The sequence below is a fragment of the Macaca thibetana genome, chromosome 4 (genome assembly GCF_024542745.1).
Source record: "Macaca thibetana thibetana isolate TM-01 chromosome 4, ASM2454274v1, whole genome shotgun sequence".
NCBI lineage: Eukaryota > Metazoa > Chordata > Mammalia > Primates > Cercopithecidae > Macaca > Macaca thibetana.
In genome coordinates, this window is record NC_065581.1 from 71,118,647 (window position 1) to 71,143,968 (window position 25,322).

At 38.0% G+C, this 25,322-nt stretch overlaps 1 protein-coding gene across 1 annotated transcript in view; it reads left to right on the forward strand.

Annotated features, from left to right (window-relative positions):
* CD109 (CD109 molecule) overlaps positions 1-25,322 on the forward strand; it is a 143,046-nt gene that overhangs the window by 82,456 nt on the left and 35,268 nt on the right. The window contains exons 16-22 of the mRNA XM_050786473.1: positions 7,898-7,972; positions 8,932-8,992; positions 10,303-10,441; positions 11,401-11,518; positions 13,062-13,175; positions 14,828-15,046; positions 21,646-21,790. Coding sequence (XP_050642430.1) covers positions 7,898-7,972; positions 8,932-8,992; positions 10,303-10,441; positions 11,401-11,518; positions 13,062-13,175; positions 14,828-15,046; positions 21,646-21,790 — 871 coding nt within the window. The remainder of the gene's footprint in view (positions 1-7,897; positions 7,973-8,931; positions 8,993-10,302; positions 10,442-11,400; positions 11,519-13,061; positions 13,176-14,827; positions 15,047-21,645; positions 21,791-25,322) is intronic.

Below are 25,322 nucleotides of genomic sequence, written 5' to 3' on the forward strand. Positions count from 1 at the left end.
CAAAAAAAAAAAAAAAAAAAAAAAAAATTGCAGTTCCCATTGAATCAGGAATTTACAGTATATTCATGGGGTGAAATCATGTTACTCTGCAGAAAACTTATAAACCAAGAAGTATATGAACATCTAGCATTGCATAAATGAATCCCATATTCATTAGTCATTTGATTTTTATTTATATGTTCTTGATATATTCTTGTGTACCATTGTCAGTTGTAAACTAGATTGTATAATTTATGTCTATTAATGGATTCAGTAGAGTGATTAACAATACATCAGGAAGAAAGTTATACATAGGTTGATTTGGTCATTATATTGTAAAATTTAATTTACTTGTGAAAAATTGTACATTTTCTTCAGTTTATACAACTATTTTTTTCAATCTTTTCTTTTTTTTTTGAAAACTTGTTTTACAACCAATTGGTCATTTTTTTCTCTTTGACTTTTCCTGAGTTCACATTATTTTTATAAGTCTGTAGATCTTGCATTTGATTTAACTGAATATAATAGCATCTGTTATTTTATAGCTCTCTAAATACATTGGTAAATATATAATTACATTTTTTTCTTCTCTACATATGTGTATGTTTGTATGTGTGTACGTGTATGTGCTGTGCTCTATTTACATTTAAACATATGCATGTAATATATATATTTACAAGCATATTTATATATACATATAATATGTGTATATTTACAAGTATATTTATATATACAGATAATATACGTATATTTACATTTTTTTTCCAGATATTAAGATTGCTTTCTCAGCTTTCTTTTGGTTCATATTTTCCTGGTGTATTTTTACATTTCTTATTTTCAACCTTTTGTAAGTTTTTAAGTGTATCTTTTAAATAGCATATTACCGTATTGCTTTTGTTTTTCAATCTAATCTAATAGCCAACATCTTTTAATAAGCTTTTATAAGTATGGTAATTCTTTTCCTAATGGGGACTTTTTTCTGCTTTTTTTATATTTTAAAATTTAGATTCTTTTTCCGTGGGCTAGATTAAATTTGTTTTGCTGATTTAGAAGTTATGCATTCTATTTTTGTTACTCTGTTAGTTAAACTGTACCCATATTAATTTATCCTTGTTGGTTTCTAAAGGTTATCAATATTTGAATCTAGTATGCTCCTATATCCTTTTGGTCTCTACCTCTGTCTTTTCCTTCTCCTCCTACCCTGGCCAGATCATTCTGTTCGTGTACAGATTTTTAGCTCCATGTTATCATAGACTGCCCTTTCAATCTATGCTGTTCTTTCATTTTTTAATTGTGGAAATCTGTGTTGATTATTTCTTCCTCTCCATTTTATTTTTTCTTTCCTTCTGGGACTTTTGTTATTTAGAAATTGACACTTTTACTTCCATCCTGCATATCTCTTAGTTTTTTGTTTTATGTTTTCTAACTCTTTGTCTTTTCTGTGTTTCTCTGGGAGAGTTCCTCAGTTGACTATTCAGCTTAGTGATCATTCATTAGCTGTATTTATCCTACTTTAATCTCTTATATTGTGTCTTTTATGTCAGCTATTGTTTTTAGTATCTATCATTTTCCTTTGTTTCTTGTTTTTGTTTTATATTCTAATATTTCCCATTATCTCCTTGTGTGTATTTGATATGCGTATTTTAAATTATTGAATTGACCTTTTCAGTAATTTTGTGTCACATGCTATATGTTGTCTAGTTGGATGTCTTACTTTTACAGTATTTATACGCTTTGGAAGTTTAGTTGATTTGGCAGATCCTCTGATAATATCTATTTGGGAAGACTGAGCATCAGGTTCCAATCTGTGTAAGTCCTGTGAATCCCTCCTGAGGGGAGAGGACTAGCCTCATGGACTAGAGAATTACTCTTGATCCTTTCTGCAGCCTGCCTCTATTCAGAGTTTCACTCTTAAACCCTTGGGGAGAAGAGCACCAGTAAGAAAAGGTCTCCTGAGGTTATGATTCACCAGCCCTGAGCGTTTGGAGGAGGAGGAGAGGAAGAGTGAATGCTTGAGGGACATAGTTCTGTCTGCTGTTTTCCTCACTTTCCCACACTAGAAGGGCAGAGGTGCTGACCTGGTATTATCTTTTGGATACTTGCACAGGCAGTCTGAGCTGCTACTGCTGTTGATTTTGGCAGCGAAGTTGCCAGGACTGTGTGTCCTGAGCAACCCCCTGGAGGGAAATAAGGGCAAAATTTAAAAACCTCTCCTCCAGCCTGTTTTCTGACTGCTATGTCTGCTGCTGTGTCTGGCTGCCTTCTGCCTTAGACTGAAGCTGTGCAATTTCTCCCAAGACCAATTCAAGATGTCCGCCACTCTTCCTGGGGTTTTCTCATTATGCATGTTGAAGTTTCCTGCTTGCTTTTATTGTTTCTCCAGTTGGTTCTGGAGGAGGGAGTCAGGAGCCTGTCATAGTAGACTGTTTTGGCGTCTTTTTTTTTCTTGTTAAATTTACATGTGTTGTCAATAGCCTCTTGAATGCCTTGGAATAATTTAAGTATATAGATCTTCCAGGAATAATTTTAGATGTTAGCCTTCTTGTCGTTAGCCTATGCTGCAGCTTTGACAATGCTTTGTTTATTGAGCCAGTGAGAACAGGAAGATTTCTTTATGAGATAGATGCTGCTTTTTCTTTTTTCTTTTTTTAAAAATAAATTTTATTGTGTATATTTGAGGTTTGCAACATGATGTTATGGAATACATATAGGCAGTATAGTGGTTACTGTAGTGAAGCAAATTTACATATTTATCATTTCACATAGCTACATTTTTGTGACAAAAGAAGTTAAAATTGATTTAATGAAAACTCCAAATATCAGAATTCTATTAACTATATCTCTCATGTGGTAGATTATATAACTGCATTTTTTCATCCCACATATCTGCTATTTTGTATCCTTTGATGTCCATATTCCCATTTTCTTCTTCCTTCCCCCCTTGCCCCTGTAACCATGTTTTGTTTATTCATTTATTTATTTAAACTTTTAAGTTCAGGGGTACATGTGCAGGTTTGTTACGTAGGCAAACTTGAGTCATAGGGGCTTGTTGTACAGATTATTTCATCACACAGGTATTAAGCCTAGTACACATTAGTTGTTTTTCCTGATCCTCTCCCTCCTCCCACCCTCCACTGTCTGACAAGCCCTACTGTGTGTTGTTCCTCTCTATGTGTCCATGTGTTCTCATTATTTAACTCCCACTTATAAGTGAGAACATGTGGTATTTGGTTTTCTGTTCCTGTGTTAGTTTGCTAAGGATAATGGCCTCCAGCTCCATCCATATACCTGCAAAGGAGATGATCTTGTTCTTTATGGCTGCCTAGTATTCCGTGGTGTACGTGTACTATCATTGCTGGACATTTAGGTTGATTCCATGTCTTTGCTATTGTGAATAGTGCTGCAATGAACATATGGATGCATACATCTTTATAATAGAATTATTTATATTCCTTTGGATATATACCCAATAATGGGATTGCTGGTATTGAAATGGTGTTTCTGTCTTAAATCTTTGAGGAATTGTCACATTGTCTTGTACAATGGCTGAATTAATTAACACTCCTACCAACAGTGTATAAGTATTCCTTTTCTCTACAACCTCACCAGCATCTGTTATTTTTTTGACTTTTAAATGATAGCCATCCATTCTGATTGGTGTGAGATGGTATCTCATTGTGTGTTTTTATTTTATTTTATTTATTTTTGAAACAAAGTCTCACTCTGTTACACAGGCTGGAGTGCGGTGGTGTGATCTTGGCTCACTGCAACCTCTGCCTCCCGGGTTTAAGCAATTCTCCTGCCTCAGCCTCCTGAGTAGCTGGGACTACAGGTGTGCACCACCATGCCTGGCTAATTTTAAATTTTATTTTAGTAGAGATGGGTTTCACCATATTGGCCTAGCTGGTCTCAAACTCCTGGCTTTGTGATCCATCTGCTTTGGCCTCCCAAAGTGCTGGGATTACAGGCGTGAGCCACCACGTACATGGTCTGTTAGCAAAATTTGCTTGACAAAATCTCGGTCTGTTACCCAAGCTGGAGTGCAGTGACGTGATCTTGGCTTACTACAACCTTCACCTCCTGGGTTCAAGTGATTCTCCTGCCTCAGTCTCCCAAGTAGCTGGGATTATAGGTGTGAGCAACCACGCCCAGCTGGTTTTGTATTTCAATAGAGACAGGATTTCACCATGTTGGACAGGCTGGGTTCAAACTCCTGACCTCAAGTGATCCTCCTGCTTTGGCCTCCCAAAGTGCTGGGATTACAGGTGTGAGCACTGCACTTGGACTCTTTATGGTTCTGATTTTCATTTCTCTAATGATCAGTGATGTTGAGCTTTTTCTCATATGATTGTAGGCCACATGTATGACTTCTATGACTTCTATTGAAAAGTGTTGGTTCATTTCCTTTGCTCACTTTTTTTTTTTTTGGAGATGGAGTTTCCCTCTTTTTGCCTAGGCGGGAGTGCAATGGCATGATCTTGACTCACCGCAACCTCCATCGCCGGGTTCAAGCGATTCTCCTGCCTCAGCCTCCCAAGTAGCTGGAATTACAGGCATGTGTCACCATGTCTAGCTAATTTTGTATTTTTTAGTAGAGACGGGGTTTATTCATGTTGGTCAGGCTGGTCTCAAACTCCTGACCTCAGGTGATCCGCCTGCCTTGGCCTCCCAAAGTGCTGGGATTATAGGCATGAGCCACTGTGCCCGGCCCCTTTGCTGGCTTAAAAAAATTTTTTTTTTCTTGTAAATTTGTTTAAGTTCCTTACAGATGCTGGATATTAGACCTTTGTCAGATGCATAGTTTGCAAAACTTTTCTCCCATTTTGTAGGTTGTTTACTGTGTTGATAGTTTCTTTTGCTGTGCAGATCTCTTTCATTTAATTTGATCCCATTTGTCAATTTTTGCGTTTGTTGCAATTGCTTTTGACATCTCTGTCATGAAATCTTTGGCTGTGCCTATGTCCTGAATGGTATTGACTAGGTTGTCTTCCAGGGTTTTTATAGTTTTGGGTTTTACATTTAAGTTTTAATCCATCTTAAGTTAAGTTTTGTATATATGGTGTAAGGAAGGGGTCCAGTTTCAATCTTCTACATATGGCTAGCTGGCTTCTGCTCCCAGCACCATTTATTGAATAGGGAATCCTTTCCCCATTGCTTGTTTTTGTCAGGTTTGTTGAAGATCACATAGTTGTAGATGTGCAGTCTTATTTCTGGGTTATCTATTCTGTTCCATTGCTCTGTGTGTCTGTTTTTATGTGAGTCATGCTGTTTTGGTTACTATAGCCTTGTAGTACAGTTTGAACTCTGATAGCATGATGCCTCCAGCTTTGCTCTTTTTGCTTAGGATTGTCTTGGCTATACGAGTTCTTTTTTGGTCCCATATGAATTTTAAAATAGTTTTCTCTAGTTCTGTGAAGAATGTAGTAGTTTAATAGGAATAACATTGAAAGATAAATTACTTTGGGCAGTATGGCCATTTTAACAATATTGATTCTTCCTATTCATGAGCATGGGATGTTTTCCCATTGGTTTGTTCATCTCTGATTTCTTTGAGCAGTGGTTTGTAGTTCTCCTTGTAGAGATCTTTTACCTCCCTAGTTAGCTGTATTCTTAAGTATTTTATACTTTTTGTGGCAGTTGTAAATGAGAGTTTATTTCTGATTTGGCTCTCTGCTTGTATGTTGTTGGTGTATAGGAATGATAGTGATTTTCACACATCGAGGCTTTCCTGAAGTTGTTTATCAGTTTAAGAAGCTTTTGGGCTGAGACTATGGGGTTTTCTAGATATAGGATTATGTCATCTGCAAACAGGGATAGTTTGACTTCCTCTCTTCCTATTTGGATGCCCTTTATTTCTTTCTTTTGCCCGATTGCCCTGGCCAGAACTTCTAGTACTATATTGAATAGGAGTGGTGAGAGAGGGCATTCTTGTCTTGTGCTGATAACCGCTGTTTAGATGCTGCTTCTTGAATAGTTCTATGAATTGGTGTCTGAGCAAGAGCAGAAGCAAATCTTCATGTATTTGTATTTTGTGACAGAGTTAGAGTCATGGAACTATAGCCTTTTTCTCTCCAATATGCCTGGCTCTGGCTCCATTGTCTACTTGCCAGCTTGTTGAGACATTATGAAAATTTTTTCTTATTTTATTGTTTTCTTACTGGTGCCTGTTCTAGTTACTTACTGTGGATGCAGCTGTAGTTGTTGTTAGCATTGTAGAAATAGTGGTTGCAGGTGTTTAATTTTATGCTGGAATGTGTTTTTTTCAACTTAGATTTTTTTTTGTGATTTTTAAATTCTGACTTTGTCTTAATTTGGTTAATGTAAATTAGAGAGAAGTATCAAAATCATTATCCAAAAAGGTATAATACTTGATTGAAGTAACTTTATTGAAGTTAAATATATATAAAATAAAATTTGCTGTTTTTACCATTTTAAGTGTTTAATTCAGTGACATTAATTACTTCACAATGTTGTATGACCATCACCAATATTTCCAAAACATTTTCATGGCTCCAGACAGAGACTCTGTAATCATTAAGCAATAACTACTCATTTCTCCCTCCCCACAGCCCTTGGGAACCTCTGGTCTGCTTCTGTCTTTATGAATTTACCTATTCTAGATATTTTAGATTTATATAATATTTGCCCTTTTATATCTGGCTTATTTCACTTAGCACAGTGTTTTCAAGATTCTTCCATGTTGTAGCATGTATCAGAGCTTCATTTCTTTCTTTTTTTTTTGAGACTGAGTCTAGCTCTGTCGCCCAGGCTGGAGTGCAATGGCACGATCTTGGCTCACTGCAACCTCCGCCTCCTGGGTTCAAACCATTCTCCTGCCTCAGCCTCCCGAGTAGTTGGGACTACACGTGCCCGCCACCACGCCCGGCTAATTTTTTGTATTTTTAGTAGAGACAGGTTTCACTATGTCGGCCAGGCTGGTCTCAAACTCCTGACCTCATGAATCGCCCGCCTTGGCCTCCCAAAGTGCTGGGATTACAGGTGTGAGCCACTGCATCTAGCCTCAGAGGTTCGTTTCTTTTTACGGCTGAATAGTATTGTGTTGTGTATATATACTACATTTTGTTTATGCATTTTTCTGCTGATGGACACAGGTTGTTTCCACCTTTTTGGCTGTTGTGACTGATGCTGCAATGAACAGTGGCATGAAAGTATTTCTTGGAGTTACTGTTTTCAGTTCTTTTGGGTATATACCTAGGAGTGGAATTACTGGGTCATATTCTAATTCTATGTTAATTTTTTGAGGAACCAACAGTTTTACTCACTCTTTTAGCCCATTTTACCCATTCTTGCTAGCAATGATACTATTCTTTTTAAAGAAAGCATTGCTAATGGGGTACATGCAAATATCTCACTTTTGAAAAAACTGTATCTCATGGATGTTGTCATTTGCCTTGCTTTGATTATCAGTGAGGCTGAATATTTTTCTGCTTATTAATAACTTATATTCCTACTTTTGTAAATTGCCTCGAGGTTTTTTTTTTTTTTTTTTTTTTTTTTTTTTTTGTAAATGTAGGTCACTGACATTTTGCAGAGTTTATATTAATCTTCAACAAAGTTAACCTGTTTATCTCTGCCAAAAGTATGGGTCATTTTTAATGCTGACCTCTGCCTGTTGGTCTTGTCAAAGAGTAACATGTAAGTTCTCCCTGGCAGAACTCAAGTCCAGACTTCTTAGGAACTCTGAATTGTTGAACAGAGTAAAAGTAAGTGTAGGTAAGAAATGTAGTTTTGGCTGACGGAATGATGAACAAAGCAATTACATATTCACTGCTCCTCAATTTGTGTCATTTTCAAGGTGGTAAACATGAAGGCTAAGTCTTATCTAAGTTACTTGGAAGAAGTGTTGTGGAAGGTTGCTATGAATCCATTCATTCTGTGTATTTTATATTCTCCTTAGGTGGTCCATGAGTTGGAACTTTATAACACAGGATATTATTTAGGCATGTTCATGAATTCTTTTGCAGTCTTTCAGGTATGTTTTGCTTACTATATTGAAAAGATGTTAATGCTTTTTACTATTGCAAACCCTTTCAGAATTAGTGATCATTTTGAGATGTTAACCTTTTGTTAAATGTGTCACTGAAGTGCAGTCTTATGTAAGTATAATTTGAAATGGAAAGATAATCATCTTTCCAGTTTTAAAAGTGAATGGAACAATTCACCATTGGAAAAGTTAATAGAACTGACATTAAACAAATAATTTTTCCTTTATGTATATGTATTTCCGTATAAATATATTTTATATATATTTCCTTGACTGAAATGGCTCTTTATGCATGAGTGTGTGTGTGCGTGTGTGTGTAAGATCGATGTGTGTGTTTGAGTGGGAAAGATCGATTTGTGTGTGCGTGTGTGTGAGAAAGATTGATGTGTGTGCGTGTGTGTGAGAAAGATCGATGTGTGTGTGCGTGTGTGTAAGATCGATGTGTGTGTGCGTGTGTGTGAGAAAGATCGATGTGTGCGTGCGTGTGTGTAAGATCGATGTGTGTGTACGTGTGTGTGAGAAAGATCGATGTGTGTGTGCATGTGTGTGAGAAAGATCGATGTGTGTGTGCGTGTGTGTAAGATTGATGTGTGTGTGCGTGTGTGTGAGAAAGATTGATGTGTGTGTGCATGTGTGTGTGTGTAAGATCGATGTGTGTGTGCATGTGTGTGTGTGTTTGAGTGAGAAAGATCGATGTGTGTGTGTGAGAAAGATCGATATGTGTGTGTGTGAGTAAGATCGATGTGTGTTTCATGTGTGTGTAAGTGAGAAAGATTGGTGTGTGTGCGTGTGTGTGTGAGTGAGAAAGAGAAAGGTTGAATGTATGTGCATGTGTGTACCTAAGCTCTCAAAAATGAGCACAAGTGAGCAGTGTGGGAGAATGCCTTGATAATTCAGAGAGCATTTAAACTGGTGTTTTAAAAGAAAATTAAAATTATTCTTTTTAGGAGTGTGGACTCTGGGTATTGACAGATGCAAACCTCACGAAGGATTATATTGATGGTGTTTGTAAGTAATATATGGCAACATGCTTGTATTTGTCTTTCACATGATATTCAACACTACTTATATAGGTATGGGTATTTTCTAGATGAACATAGAGATTGTGATTTTCATTTTTCTGTTCTCTTCTCCCAAAATGTTTGGAGTTTAATGTACTTGGAGGTACATCTGGGCCATGACATGGAATGTTCATCTGAGCTCCTGTCTAGATCTTTGAAGTGAATGCTTTCCTTTTTCTCTTGTTAATCCTTTGAGGTAGTTATATTTTTGGACATACTGGAAGCTGCTGTGCCTCTGATTTGTATCACAAACTGTGCTATTCTTTTGGAATTATTTAAAAGGAGCAACATATTTTTGAAATATTTTTGTTCTCTAGCTTTTTGATGTTCACCTAGAAAATAGCCCAGATGCCATCATGCCATAAAGTATTCTGGTACACACACACACACACACACACACACACACAGAGACATAGACACCACAGACACACACACGCACACACAGACATAGACACCACAGACACACACACACACACACACACACACACACACACACACACACCCATCAATCTGAGTTCTTCCTGGGCAGGATTATATCTGTACATCCTAGTTTCTTGAATTGCTAAATATAGTTGGCTACCAACTAATAATAAGTGTGCTTTTAGAAAGAAGTCATAAAATATTTTGACTGAAGGAAATGTATAAATTAGAATGGTTAACCTTAGAAGGGGTTCTCTTTTCTTTCAGGTAAAATTATACTAATATCATCTTGAAAGGCTTCTAGAACTGTCACAGTTTCTATCCCTGAATTCCCTGTTTCTGTCAGGTATTTTGTTATTCCGTGCTAAGCCCCAGGGTCTCTTTGGGCTGATTCTTACCTGATCCTCTGTCCTGAAACTTAAAAGATAATTTTATAGTCTTGAAGATGTTATGAAGTCGTTATGATTTCTCTATATTAAAGACATGTGATTCATTTGGCTTTCTTCACATAACCCTGTATCGTAGACAGTCTTCCAAGCATCTTTTTCCATTTTTCAGTCTCAGTTTTTGCCCATCTTTGTTCTTTTTTACATATTGAATCCTTCTTGATGCCCACTGTAATACCCATTCTCTTGCCAGTAATACTTACTGTATCCTTTACCTTTTCTGAAAACCTTCTTCTACCTTTTCACTGTAATAGAAGGAACCCGAACTCTCACTGGCACATTATGTCTCTGGACACCTTCCCAAGTGATTGACATTCATTCTGTGTGTGGAGTTTACAATTCATTCTCTCCAGTGACTGTTTTTCTAACTCTTGTCCATGTTTATTTATAGATGACAATGCAGAATATGCTGAGAGGTTTATGGAGGAAAATGAAGGACATGTTGATATTCAAGACTTTTCTTTGGGTAGCAGTCCACATGTCCGAAAGCATTTTCCGGAGACTTGGATTTGGCTAGACACCAACATGGGGTAAAAACTTACAAAGTTCTTTGCCCATATATATTTTGTTCAGTGTTTGTTTTAAATAAGCTTTGCCCTCTTTCTAATGTTTAAGTACAAACATAGTGTAACTAAGAACTAAGTAGACCAAAATGATTTTTTAGGAAATGATATTTATTGAATCCGAATACAGTTTTTGATAAAGCCACACACAAATTATGGCAGGAAGGTCTCATCAATGAGGAGACAGGCTTTTTTTTTTTTTTTTTTTTAATTAATGAAGGGCGATTTTGACTTCCTTGAAGTCTCATGATTCTTCTTGAAGAAAAATTGCTGGGAGTACATTTGTTGTCACAGGATGGGAAGCACTCATGATTATCTCCTGCGACCCCTGGCAGTGCTGCTAACTGAACCATACTCCTCACAAAACATTCCCAGGAGTCACAGGGAGAAGGGGCATGGGTGGTGGAAGGAATTCAGCTTAGCTGATAAAACCCGTACTACCTGGCCTGATAATTGAGCAGGTAAATCATGAAATCCACATCGTATTTTATAGTCAGCTGTTTAAAGATACTTGAGTTAGCACATGAGTGAAATCTCAGGTAAACAAATAACAGCATTGACAGGGATACACAGAAAAACTTCTGCAAATTTAGAGAAAAAATTGGAGTTAAGGTTGAAAATATGTATTTATTATTTATAAAAAATTTGTGAAAAAGTGATGTTTATTCTGAAGATGTAAATATTGCAGGAAGATTTTATTAGAATATGGATTAATATGCAGTATTATGACCTTGCGATGACCTATTCTTTGAAAAGTTGGGATCTACTATTTTATAGTTAAACCTTTTAAATGGTTTTAAATTCAGATATGCAAATAATATGAAAAATTGAACTTCTTCCAAAAATAGTTTAGATTATGTTGACTTATTTCAAAATGTATCGGTTCTTGGTTTTTGTGATGTTTATGTTTATTATCTTGACTTCAGTTCTAGGATTTACCAAGAATTTGAAGTAACTGTACCTGATTCTATCACTTCTTGGGTGGCTACTGGTTTTGTGATCTCTGAGGACCTGGGTCTTGGACTAACAAAGACTCCAGTGGAGGTATTGTATTAAAGAGCTGCTTATCAATGTTACAGTGACATTAAGCTAATAGAGCATCAGCTCCTCAATGTTTTCTTTTTTTTTTTAAATGACTGCTTATAATGTTTATCACCGTTTAGAGATTCCTTGGCTTCGTCTTTTGCTTTTTATCTGTTTTATATTTAAGAATGTGAGCTATATTTAGCTTTATAAACTGTTAAATATGGGAAGCCCATATTAACATTTGGGTAGAAAAGTTTATTATTGACCTGAACTAACCATCTCCAAAGGCCGGAAGAGAGAGAAAGGAAAAGAAAGAGAGAGAGAAAGGAGAGGAGAGAGTGAGTTTTTCTATTTGTCCTCTTCAAGAATGAACAGAACTTCTCAAGATGTTCGCTAGCCAATATTCCATCATGTCTTTTGGTCAAATTGCATCATATATTGTTTTCTAAGCCAGTCACTGGCAGGAGGAATATAATGGCCATGAGTGGCCTGAATTGTCTCATTTGAAATTGAAATGTAATTTCAATTTACAAAATAGTTGTATTCATGAAAAATTCAGTGTATATTGAAAAATGCTTTGGGTTTATATAGAAATTGGAATTAGATTGTAAGCTCAGGCCATTATAAACAGACAATTCAGCTACATAAATGTCTGAAGGGACATTCAAGAATCATGAGGAACATGGGGCAATTTTTCATTGTCTGGGGCTATCCTGAGTATTGCAGACTGTCATCCACTAACTACCTATAGCACCTTCGAGTCATGGTGACAGTCTAAGACACCTTCACAAGTGTCCAGATAAACTCTAGAGGGAGTTACTGCTGCCAGCAAAACCACTGGCCTAAACTAATCCAAGTTTAGCTTTAGATGCAGGGGTGGGGCTTGGCCTTTTCTGTAGGACTTGGCCAATAATATCAGAATTGGATCACTGAGGAGGAAGCACATGTATTCAGATGTCCCACACATTTTCTCATCTGTATGTAAAAATAAATTGTATATATGTTTTAGAAATAATTTCCAATTTCCTCTTTAAATTTAGTCAGGAGGCACATGTATTCAGATGTCCCACACTAGAACAGGGGCTGCTGGATTTGGCAGGACTTTTAAAGCAGATTGGTGGAGTCAATACAGTATGAAAGAAGAGCAAATTGCTTTGGGATTAGACAGGCTGGGTTCTAGTTCTGGCTCCTCTACTTGCCAGCAATATGAATTTGTACTAGTTACAAAAATCTCTAAAATTTAATTTTCTTTTCTATAAAGTAGGAGCCTAACAGTAACCTCATGGGGTTGTAATGACCAAACAAAATAATGTATGTGAAGATCTTGGTTGCTATAAGGCACTGAATAAAGTATCGTGATGATTATGTTAAGTAACATAAATCAAGTCAATTTGCCATCATTCATTTGTGATAAGTTGCTGTTTGCTTTCTGTTGATAGCAAGTTGACATTTCTAGCTGAAGTTAAAAGCTTCACAGGTTTTATGAAGATTGCATTTAATTGCATAAAATGTGAAGAATTTTGACCTGAATAAAAATATGTACTCATTGTGTTCTTTCCAGCTGCAAGCCTTCCAACCATTTTTCATTTTTTTGAATCTTCCCTACTCTGTTATCAGAGGTGAAGAATTTGCTTTGGAAATAACTATATTCAATTATTTGAAAGATGCCACTGAGGTAATATATTCAAACTTTTGTTGATCATTTACACTACAGGAGAAAATGGAGGTAGCACGAAGGGATTGGGTTGTGTAGTATCTGGGCATTTGGGATTCTAAGCACTTTATACATTTCTGGGAGACTGAAAATAGACATGTCTTTTCAGTGATTTCTTCTGCTAATTAATGTCTAAGGATATCATTAGCATGTCTACATATTACCTCCTTGAATTTTCAGCATAGGTTTTCTACTTTTGCCATGGAAGTTCCTTATTGTCCCTGAAGCATGCCTTTCTCTTTCCTGCCTCCCTGCATTTTCCCCTGGTTTTCCCCACATCTGGAATGTGTGGCCACTTGTCACTGCCACTCTGTGCCCACTGCAGTTTTTTTTTTTTTTGAGACAGGGTCTTGCTCTGTCGCCCAGGTTGGAGTGCAGTGGCGTGATCTTGGATCACTGCAATTTTTGTATTTTTCATAGAGACAGAGTTTTGCCATGTTGGCCAGACAGGTCTTGAACTCCTGGCCTCAAGTGATCCGCCTGCGTTGGCCTCCCAAAGTGCTGGCATTACGGGCATGAGCCACAGAACCCGGCTGCCATTCTGTTATGTTTGTAGCCCCCATGTTTATATTTTCAAGGATTCACTATTGGATTCATGTACTTTGTATCTCCTTAGCTAGTCATTTCCCCAGGAGGCAGGAATTAGGTTCACTGTTTGTGTTGTGCCCACAGTATGTTAACCAAGTGACTGATTTTTCTTCCCCCAGAATAAATAGGGATATGTAATTAACTTTATTACATGCATGAAAATGCCATAATCTCTTTAGGCACTTTATACATAAACTTTTTAAATTAAAAATTTAATTTTTTAAGCTTTTTATTGGCATACTTGGCTGACAATGTGGGAAGTCAATTTTTTTTTATTTTTTAATTTTACTTTTTAACCCGGTCATCATGGTACTGTTTAACAAGCAAAAGATCTAGAATCAAAAGGCCTGGATTCAATGTTGAATCTACCACTTACCAACAAGTGACTTAATTGTAGTTTCCACATCTATAAAATGGAAATGATAATTATTATACCCATAAAAGATACTCTGAGAAGCAGATGAAAAAATCAATGGGAAAATAATTAATAAAATGTAAGGCCTAGATAAATGCTATTATTGATGAGACTGGTAACTTTGGGATAATTTATAAAAGTTTACAACCAAGATATGCTTCAGGACTAATGTCTGAGTTGTACTTTCCCTGCAATAGTTTTTTACAGAGACTTTGATAAATTCAGTAACATTTCATGCTGTTTTCTTCATATTTTTCTAATGGGACCAGTATGTTCCAGGATGACATAGTTAAATCAAGCTGGTGGTAATATCAATATATGAAATAGCCTTTCTGTGCACATCCTTAGAGAGAATTTAATATTAGCGGGACGACTAGAAATGGGGCTAAAGAGTGCGCTTTCCCCACCTATCTTGAGGTTGAGGGGAAAGCATAGAAAGGAAAGGAAGTTTTTCCTGATACCCTTTGATACTCTCCTTGGTCAAATCTTTGTCTCGTCTTTTCTCTAGTCTTTAGCCTCACAGATTTGACAGTACTTAAATTGGTGATGAAAGAGTACTTTACTGAAGGGCATTTATTATACAAAACCTTTGATTTATTTTTTCTTTCAGGTTAAGGTAATCATTGAGAAAAGTGACAAATTTGATATTCTAATGACTTCAAGTGAAATCAATGCCACAGGCCACCAGCAGACCATTCTGGTTCCCAGTGAGGATGGGGCAACTGTTCTTTTTCCCATCAGGCCAACACATCTGGGAGAAATTCCTATCACAGTCACAGCTCTTTCACCCACTGCTTCTGATGCTATCACCCAGATGATTTTAGTAAAGGTAAATATTTGATGTCTGAAAGCAATGAAATGGAAATACATAATTAAAAAGAGCAGAAGATTTTTTTCTCTTGGTTAAATTTTTTGGCATATCTAGTAGGTCGTCTTCTTTACCCTTCTGGTAATGCCTAATCACTTTGTCGTCTGTATGTAAAAATAAATCATTGAGAAATAATTGCCAATTTCCTCTTTAAATTTAGTCAGGAATGTGACTATAAAGACTAACATCTCTTTTGCAGTCATTTACATCTACAGACTGTGTTACATTGGGATCCTATTAAAACACGGTCAAGTTGATTTGTGGATTTGGAATTTTGGAATGTTTCAGTGAAGGTAAAAGAGATTTTGTAGATTTTTTTCAGAGAAGACATTCTAGACAGAAAGATAATGAGCATAGTGGATGAACACTTGTATTCTGGGGTGAGGCAACCCTGTGTTTGAATCTCAGCTCTGCCAAGTATGATTTTGAACAAGGCATTTAATCTCCCTGTCTTTGGATAATAATAGGAACTACCTCAAAGGGTTTTTCTCCTTACATTTTCATCTTCTTCTCTGTCATTTCCTTTTTTTTTGTTATTATATTTGAAGTTCTAGGGTACATGTACACAACGTGCAGATTTGTTACGTATGTGTACATGTGCCATGTTGGTGTGCTGCACCCATTAACTCGTCATTTGCATTAGGTATATCTCCTAATGCTATCCCTCCCCCATCCCCCCACTTCACAACATGCCCCGGTGTGTGATGTTTCCCTTCCTGTGTCCAGGTGTTCTCATTGTTCAATTCCCACCTGTGAGTGAGAACATGCGGTGTTTGGTTTTCTGTCCTTGCGATAGTTTGCTGAGAATTATGGATTCCAGCTTCATCCATGTCCCTACAAAAGACATGAACTCATCCTTCTTCATGGCTGCATAGCAGTCCATGGTGTATATGTGCCACATTTTCTTAATCTAGTCTATCATCAATGGACATTTGGGTTGGTTCCAAGTCTTTGCTATTGTGAATAGTGCCGCAATAAACATACATGTGCATGTGTCTTTATAGCAGCATGATTTATAATCCTTTGGGTATATACCCAGTAATGGGATGGCTGGGTCAAATGGTGTTTCTGGTTGTAGATCCTTGAGAAATCACCAAAGTGTCTTCCACAATGGTTGAACTAATTTACAGTCCCACTAACAGTGTAATAGTGTTCCTATTTCTTCACATCCTCCCTAGCACCTGTTGTTTCCTGACTTTTTAATGATCGCCATTCTAACTGGTGTGAGGTGGTATCTCATTGTGGTTTGATTTGCATTTCTCTGATGACCAGTGATGATGAACATTTTTTCATGTGTCTGTTGGCTGCATAAATGTCTTCTTTTGAGAAGTGTCTGTTCTTTGCCCACTTTTTGATGGGGTTGTTGGTTTTTTTTTTTTTTTATTTTTTTGTAAATTTGTTTGAGTTCTATGTAGATTCTGGATATTAGCCCTTTGTCTGATGAGTAGATTGCAAAAATTTTCTCCCATTCTGTAGGTTGCCTGTTCACTCTGATGGTAGTTTCTTTTGCTGTGCAGAAGTTCTTTAGTTTAATTAGATCCCATCTGTCAATTTTGGCTTTCATTGTCATTGCTTTTGGTGTTTTAGTCATGAAGTCCTTGCCCATGCCTATGTCCTGAATGGTATTGCCTGGGTTTTCTTCTAGGGTTTTTATGTTTTTAAGTCTAACATTTAAGTCTCTAATCCATCTTGAATTAATATTTGTATAAGGTGTAAGGAAGGGATCCAATTTCAGTTTTCTACATATGGCTAGCCAGTTTTCCCAGCACCATTTATTAAATAGGGAATCCTTTTCCCATTTCTTGTTTTTGTCAGGTTTTTCAAAGATCAGATGGTTGTAGGTGTGGTATTATTTCTGAGGGCTATGTTCTCTTCCATTGGTTTATATCTCTGTTTTGGTACCAGTACCATGCTGTTTTGGTTACTGTAGCCTTGTAGTGTAGTTTGAAGTCAGGAGGTGTGATGCCTTCAGCTTTGTTCTTTTGGCTTAGAATTGTCTTGGCAATGTGGGCTCTTTTTTGGTTCCATATGAACTTTAAAGTAGTTTTTTCCAATTCTGTGAAAAAAGTCATTGGTAGCTTGATGGGGATGGCATTGAATCTATAGATTACCTTGGGCAGTATGGCCATTTTCATGATATTTATTCTTCCTATCCATGAGCATGGAATGTTCTTCCGTTTGTTTGTGTCCTCTTTTATTTCACTGAGCAGTGGTTTGTAGTTCTCCTTGAAGAGGTCCTTCACATCCCTTGTAAGTTGGATTCCTAGGTATTTTATTCTCTTTGAAGCAATTGTGAATGGGAGTTCACTCATGATTTGGCTGTCTGTCTGTTATTGGTGTATAGGAATGCTTGTGACTTTTGCACATTGATTTTGTATCCTGAGACTTTGCTGAAGTTGCTTATCAGCTTAAGCAGATTTTGGGCTGAGACAATGGGGTTTTCTAAATATACAATCATGTCTTCTGCAAACAGGGACAATTTGACTTCCTGTTTTCCTAATTGAATACCTTTTATTTCTTTCTCTTGTCTGATTGCCCTTGACAGAACTTCCAACACTCTGTTGAATAGGAGTGGTGAGAGAGGCCATCCCTGTTTTATGCTGGTTTTCAAAGGGAATGCTTCCAGTTTTTGCCCATTCAGTATGATATTGGCTGTGGGTTTGTCGTAAATAGCTCTTAATATTTTGAGATATGTCCCATCAATACCGAATTTATTGAGAGTTTTTAGCATGAAGGGCTGTTGAATTTTGTCAAAGGCCTTTTCTGCGTCTATTGAGATAATCATGTGGTTTTTGTTGTGGGTCCTGTTTATATGATGGATTACGTTTATTGATTTGCATATGCTGAACTAACCTTGCATCCCAGGAATGAAGCCCACTTGATCATGGTGGATAAGCTTTTTGATGTGCTGGATTCGGTTTGCCAGTCTTTTATTGAGGATTTTTGCATCGATGTTCATCAGGGATATTGGTCTAAAATTCTCTTTTTTTGTTGTGTCTTTGCCACGCTTTGGTATCAGGATGATGCTGGCCTCATAAAATGAGTTGAGGGAGGATTCCCTCTTTTTCTATTGTTTGGAATAGTTTCAGAAGGAATGGGACCAGCTCCTCCTTGTACCTATGGTAGAAATCGGCTGTGAATATGTCTGGTCCTGGACTTTTTTTGGTTGGCAGGCTATTAATTATTGCCTCAATTTCAGAACCTGTTATTGGTCTATTCAGGGATTCAACTTCTCCCTGGTTTAGTCTTGGGAGGGTGTAAGTGTCCAGGAATTTATCCATTTCTTCTAGATTTTCTAGTTTATTTGCATAGAGGTGTTTATAGTATTCTCTGATGGTAGTTTGTATTTCTGTGGGATCAGTGGTGATATCCCCTTTGTCATTTTTTATTGAGTCTATTTGATTCTTCTCTCTTTTCTTCTTTATTAGTCTTGCTAGCGGTCTGTCAATTTTGTTGATCTTTTCAAAAAACCAGCTCCTGGATTCATTGATTTTTTGAAGGGTTTTTTGTGTCTCTATCTCTTCAGTTCTGCTCTGATCTTAGTTATTTCTTGCCTTCTGCTAGCTTTTGAATGTGTTTGGTCTTGCTTCTCTAGTTCTTTTAATTGTAATGTTAGGGTGTCAATTTTAGATCTTTCCAGCTTTCTCTTGTGGGCATTTAGTGCTATAAATTTCCCTCTATACACTGCTTTAAATGTGTCCCAGAGATTCTGGTATGTTGTGTCTTTGTTCTCATTGGTTTCAAAGAACATCTTTATTTCTGCCTTCATTTTGTTATGTACCCAGTAGTCATTCACGAGCAGGTTGTTCAGTTTCCATGTAGTTGAGCAGTTTTGAGTGAGTTTCTTAATCCTGAGTTCTAGTTTGATTGCACTGTGGTCTGAGAGACTGTTATAATTTCTGTTCTTTTACGTTTGCTGAGGAGTGCTTTCCTTCCAACTATGTGGTCAGTTTTGGAATAAGTGTGATGTGGTGCTGAGAAGAATGTATATTGTGTTGATTTGAGGTGGAGAGTTCTGTTGATGTCTATTAGGTCTGCTTGGTGCAGAGCTGAGTTCAATTCCTGGATATCCTTGTTAACTTTCTGTCTCCTTGTTCTGTCTAATGTCAACAGTGGGGTGTTAAAGTCTCCCATTATTATTGTGTGGGAGTCTAAGTCTCTTTGTAAGTCTCTAAGGACTTGCTTTATGAATCTGGGTGCTCCTGTTTTGGGTGCATATTTATTTAGGATAGTTAGCTCTTCTTGTTGAATTGATCCCTTTACCGTTATGTAATGGCCTTCTTTGTCTCTTTTGATCTTTGTTGATTTAAAATCTGTTTTATCAGAGACTAGGATTGTAACCCCTGCCTTTTTTTGTTTTCCATTTGCTTGGTAGATCTTCCTCCATCCCTTTATTTTGAGCCTATGTGTGTCTCTGCATGTGAGATGGGTCTCCTGAATACAGCACCCTGATGAGTCTTGACTCTTTATCCAATTTGCCAGTCTGTGTCTTTTAATTGGAGCATTTAGTCCATTTACATTTAAGGTTAATATTGTTATGTGTGAATTTGATCCTTTCATTATGATGTTAGCTGGTTATTTTGCTCATTCATTGATGCAGTTTCTTCCTAGCATCGATGGTCTTTACAATTTGGCATGTTTTTGCAGTGGCTGGTACCGATTGTTCGTTTCCATGTTTAGTGCTTCCTTCAGGAGCTCTTGTAGGGCAGGCCTGGTGGTGACAGAATCTCTCAGCATTTGCTTGTCTGTCAAGGATTTTATTTCTCCTTCACTTATGAAGCTAATTTGGCTGGATATGAAATTCTGGGTTGAAACATCTTTTCTTTAAGGATGTTGAATATTGGCCCCCACTCTCTTCTGGCTTGTAGAGTTTCTGCTGAGAGATCACCTGTTAGTCTGATGGGCTTCCCTTTGTGGATAATCCAACCTTTCTCTCTGGCTACGTAGTTATCATGCCTTGGTTTTTAGCTCCATCAGGTCATTTAAGGACTTCTCTACATTGGTTATTCTAGTTAACCATTCGTCTAATCTTTTTTCAAGGTTTTTAGTTTCTTTGCGATGGGTTCAAACTTCCTCCTTTTGCTTGGTGAAGTTTGATCGTCTGAAGCCTTCTTCTCTCAACTCGTCAAAGTCATTCTCCGTCCAGCTTTGTTCCATTGCTGGCGAGGAGCTGCTTTCCTTTGGAGGGGGAGAGGGGCTCTGATTTTTAGAATTTTCAGCTTTTCTGCTCTGTTTTTTCCCCATATTTGTGGTTTTGTCTACCTTTGGTCTTTGATGATGGAGATGTACAGATGGGGTTTTGGTGTGGGTGTCCTTTCTGTTTGTCAGTTTTCCTTCTAACAGTCAGGACCCTCAGCTGCAGGTCTGTTGGTGTTTGCTGGAGGTCGACTCCAGACCCTGTTTGCCTGGGTATCAGCAGCGGAGACTGCAGAAGAGTGAATATTGCTGAATAGCAAATGTTGCTGCCTTATCATTCCTCTGGAATCTTCACGTCAGAGGGGTACCCGGCCATGTGAGGTGTCAGTCTGCCCCTACTGGGGGGTGCCTTCCAGTTAGGCTACTCAGGGGCCAGGGATCCACTTGAGGAGGCAGTCTGTCCATTCTCAGATCTCAAACTCCTTGCTGGGAGAACCACTACTCTCTTCAAAGCTGTTAGACAGGGACATTTAAGTCTGCAGAGGTTTCTGCTGCCTTTGGTTTTGCTGTTGATGTTCTTCTTAATGTTAAAGTCTCTGAACAGTATTCAGGGCTCCTTCAGCGTTTAAGAAGTAGTCATCTCCATGTTTACACATTTTTGTTTCATTTTTTCTTTCCAAGCTTTCCATCCTCTTTTCAATAAAGGAACTGCATCTCGCTCTGTTGTCCAGGCTGGAGTGCAGTGGCGTGATCTTGGCTCACTGCAACCACCGCATCCTGGGTTCAAGCGATTCTCCTGCCTCAGCCTCCCAAGTAACTGGGATTACAGGTGCCTGCCACCAGGCCCAACTAATTTTTGTATTTTTAGTGTAGATGGGGTTTTACCATGTTGGCCAGGCTGGTCTCAAACTCCTGACCTTTAATCTACCCACCTCGGCCTCCCCCAAGTACTTCTTCTTTGTCATTTTCAAGGCCAGTCCATGAGATGCCTTATCTAATTTAACTAGAACTTACTAACAGATTTGAAGTAAGAATAACAAAATTTTAGGCACTGTGTCATCAGATTTAATTCAGTTCCATGGAAATGGTGCCTATTAAGTGTAAATCCTATTGAAAAACACATTTCAGTTAATGAAGTGTACTGTACTTAGTGAGAAAATGTAAAAGTAGGAAAAATTAATCAAAGTTATGGTAATTTATTATAATACAAACTAACAAGAAAACTCATTCTGTGAAATGAATATATTACTTGTTTAAATAAAATATCTAATTTAAAGAAAACAAAAGAAGAAATGATAGGTGCTTATCTAGCCATACACAAACCTTAGACATAACAGGTCAGATGTTTGTGTTCATATCTGTGTATAGTTCTCTGTAAATATGTGAGTAGAGACCATGTTGATTGTGTTCATTTTTTTCAACAGGCTGAAGGAATAGAAAAATCATATTCACAGTCCATCTTATTAGATTTGACTGACAATAGGCTACAGAGTACCCTGAAAACTTTGAGTTTTTCATTTCCTCCTAATACAGTGACTGGCAGTGAAAGAGTTCAGATCACTGCAATTGGTAAGAATAGAGTATATCACCATTGATTGATTTAATTGTATGCAATCATATATGTTGTTCCTGTAATTATAGATGTATTTTCTTATTGAGTCCTAATAAGAAGAGATGGCAAAAGTTTTAAATTGGGCCCAACAACTGATTATAATATGAAGGCTGGCAAATCATGTATCCTAAAATAGTTCTCAGTCATCAATGTGCATAAGAATCACCTGGGAGTCTGGTTTACTAGGTCTGGAGTGGGGCCTGGGAATCTGCATTTCAAACAAGCTCCTAGGTGTTGGTGATAGTTTTGGCTTGTAGAGCACACTTTGAGTAGCAAGGCCTCACTATACTGTGACTGGAGGTAGGGGTCATTCCTAAGACCAGAGCTTCTGGCTTCTGTGGCTCTCCGCCACTGGTGAATATCAGAATCTTCTAAGGAGCTCTATAAATACAGAAATGTCTAAGCTCTACTCTAGACCTACTAAGTCAGAATCGCTTGGGCTATGACTTGGTCATGTATATCTTAAAAAGCTTTCACAAGTGATTCTGATAACCAAAGGTTGAGTACTACTGCCCAGAGCAGTTCTCTGTGCAGGATATGAGTAACCTTTACAGTAGAAAGTTACTCACTGACTTCAGTCACCTCTCCTAGTTACTTTCCGTAACATAATAGTACTTTTCAAAAATTGGCAATTTATAATTGTATAAATTTATGGGATACAAAGTGGTATTATGATTTATGAATGCAATGTGGAATAACTAAATCAAGCTGGTTGACATACTCATCACCTCAAATACTTAACTGTTTTTTTTGGTGGGGGAGAACATTTGAAATTTGCTCTCTGAGCACTATTTATTTATTTATTTTATTTTTGAGATGGAGTCTCACTCTGTCACCCAGGCTGGAGTGCAGTGGCACGATCTTGGCTCACTGCAAGCTCTGCCTCCCAGGTTCATGCCATTCTCCTGCCTCAGCCTCCTGAGTAGCTGGGACTATAGGCACCCACCACCACGACTGGCTAATTTTTTTTGTATTTTTTAGTAGAGATGGGGTTTTACCATATTAGCCAGGATGGTCTTGATCTCCTGACCTCATGATGCACCTGCCTTGGCCTCCCAGAGTGCTGGGATTACAGGTATGAGCCACTGCGCCCGGACTTTATTTATTTATTTTGATGGAGTCTCTCTCTGTCTCCCAGGCTAGAGTACAGTGGCAGGATCTTGGCTCACTGCAACCTCTGCCTCTTGGGGTTCAAGTGAGTCTCCTGCCTCAGCCTCCTGAGTAGCTGGAATTACAGGCGCGTGCCACCACGCCCAGCTAGTTTTTGTATTTTTAGTAGAGATGGGCTTTCGCCATGTTGGCCAGGCTGGTCTCGAACCCCTCACCTCAGGTGATCCACCATCCTTGGCCTCCTAAAGTGCTGAGATTACAGGTGTGAGCCATGGCACTTGGCCTTTCTTAGCAGTTTGGAAATGTACAATACTCTTGTTATTAACTATATTTACCATGCTTAAAGTACTTTTTTTTTTTTTTTTGAGATGGAGTCTTTCTCTGTACCCCAGGCTGGAGTGCAGCGGTGTGATCTCAGTTCACTGCAACCACTGCCTCCTGGGTTCAAGCAATTCTTATACCTCAGCCTTCCACGAAGCTGGGACTACAGGTGTGTGCCACCATGCCCTGCTAATTTTTTGTATTTTCATTAGAGACGGGATTTTACCATGTTGTCCAGGCTGGTCTCAAGGTGAGTAGCTGGACTCAGGCATGAGCCATTGCGCCCGGCCTAAAAGTATTTTTTTAATTAAACACAGTGTCTATACAATTGGTGTTATTAGTCAGGGTTCTCCAGAGAAACAGAACCAATAGGAGATACTTATATATAAAAGGGGGTTTATTATGAGGAATTGGCTCATGCAATTATGTAGGCTGAGAGGTCCCATGATCTGCTTTTGCAAGCTGGAGACCCAGGAAAGCTGGTAGTATAATTCACTCCGAGTCCACAGGCCTGTGAACCAGGGGAACTGATGATGTAAATCCCAGTCCTCGGAGAAGATGAGATGAGATGTCTCAGCTCAAGTAGTGTGGCAGGAAAAAAAGGTGAATTCCTCCTTCCTCAAGCTTTTGTCTATTCAGGCTCTCAGTGGATTGGATGGTGCCCACACACACTGGGGAGGACAATCTGCTGGACCCAGTACACCAATTCAAATGCTAGTGTCATCTAGAAACACCCTCACAGACACTCAGAAACAATGCTTAATCTAGGCATCCCTCGGCCCACTGAAGTTGACACACAAAATTAACCCTCACGAATGGTTTGTTTATATAGTTGTGCTTTACAAATAACTGAAGAAAACATTTTAATTAATGACGTCTAATAGTTTGTTAGGTCTTTTTTTTTTGTGATGGAGTCTCACTCTGTCGCCCAGGCTGGAGTGCAGTGGCAAGATCTCCGCTCACTGAAAGCTCCGCCTCCCGGGTTCATACCATTCTCCTGCCTCAGCCTCCCGAGTAGCTGGGACTACAGGTGCCCGCCACCACACCCTGCTGATTTTTTGTATTTTCAGTAAAGATGGGGTTTCACTCTGTTAGCCAGGCTTATCTTGAACTCCTGACCTCAGGTCATCCACCCGCCTCGGCCTCCCAAAGTGCTGGGATTACAGGCGTGAGCCACCGTGCCTGGCCTGTTTGTGAGGTCTTTAAGGTGTTAGGACCTAAAACACGTTTTTACAGTTCTTTTATATTTTCACTGGCAGGTGTAATGCTTTTTTATTATAACCCAAACAACCAGTCCGTAGGTAGAGGACTTTCTTTGGAGGCATATATATATGTGTGTGTGTATATATATATATGTAGATATATACACATATATATACACACATATATATGTGTGTTTGTATCTATCTATCTATCTATCTATCTATCTATCTATCTATCTATCTATATATTTTTTTTTTTTGGAAGAGAGGGTTTAGCTATGTGTGCCCCAGGCTGGACTTGAACTTCTGAGCTCATGCAGTCCTCCTGCATCAGCCCTTGTGTAGCTGGGACTACAGGCATGCATCACTGTGCCTGGCCAATTCTTAAAAGGAATTAAATAAGCTCTCTATTTAGGGGAATAAATTCTTTTTAAGCATCTCACACAGTGTTGGGATGCTGGGAAATGCACTACACATACACACACACACATGCACACACGCACACATATACACAGAGGGAAGGAGCCTGGCTTTTTAAATATATACCATCACTCCTTACATAGGAACGATTCTATCTGTGGTCATGGAAATACCCTGAGGCTTAATTTTTATGCTTGATGTAAAGAATGGATTTTCAAGTTTTATTTTTACATGTTGTTTTAAAGGCCTATTTTGTATCCCAGAATGTATGAATTTTAGCTTCCTTCTTTGAACTTTGATAGTCTATGTTCACTTTGAATATTAAACACATAGCCTGCAGTGGTAATAATATAACCTCTATTTTTTTCTTTGTATTCACATCTAAAATTTAAGCAATGCTGGCACAGCTCCGGCCTATTCACATGAAACAGGTTCT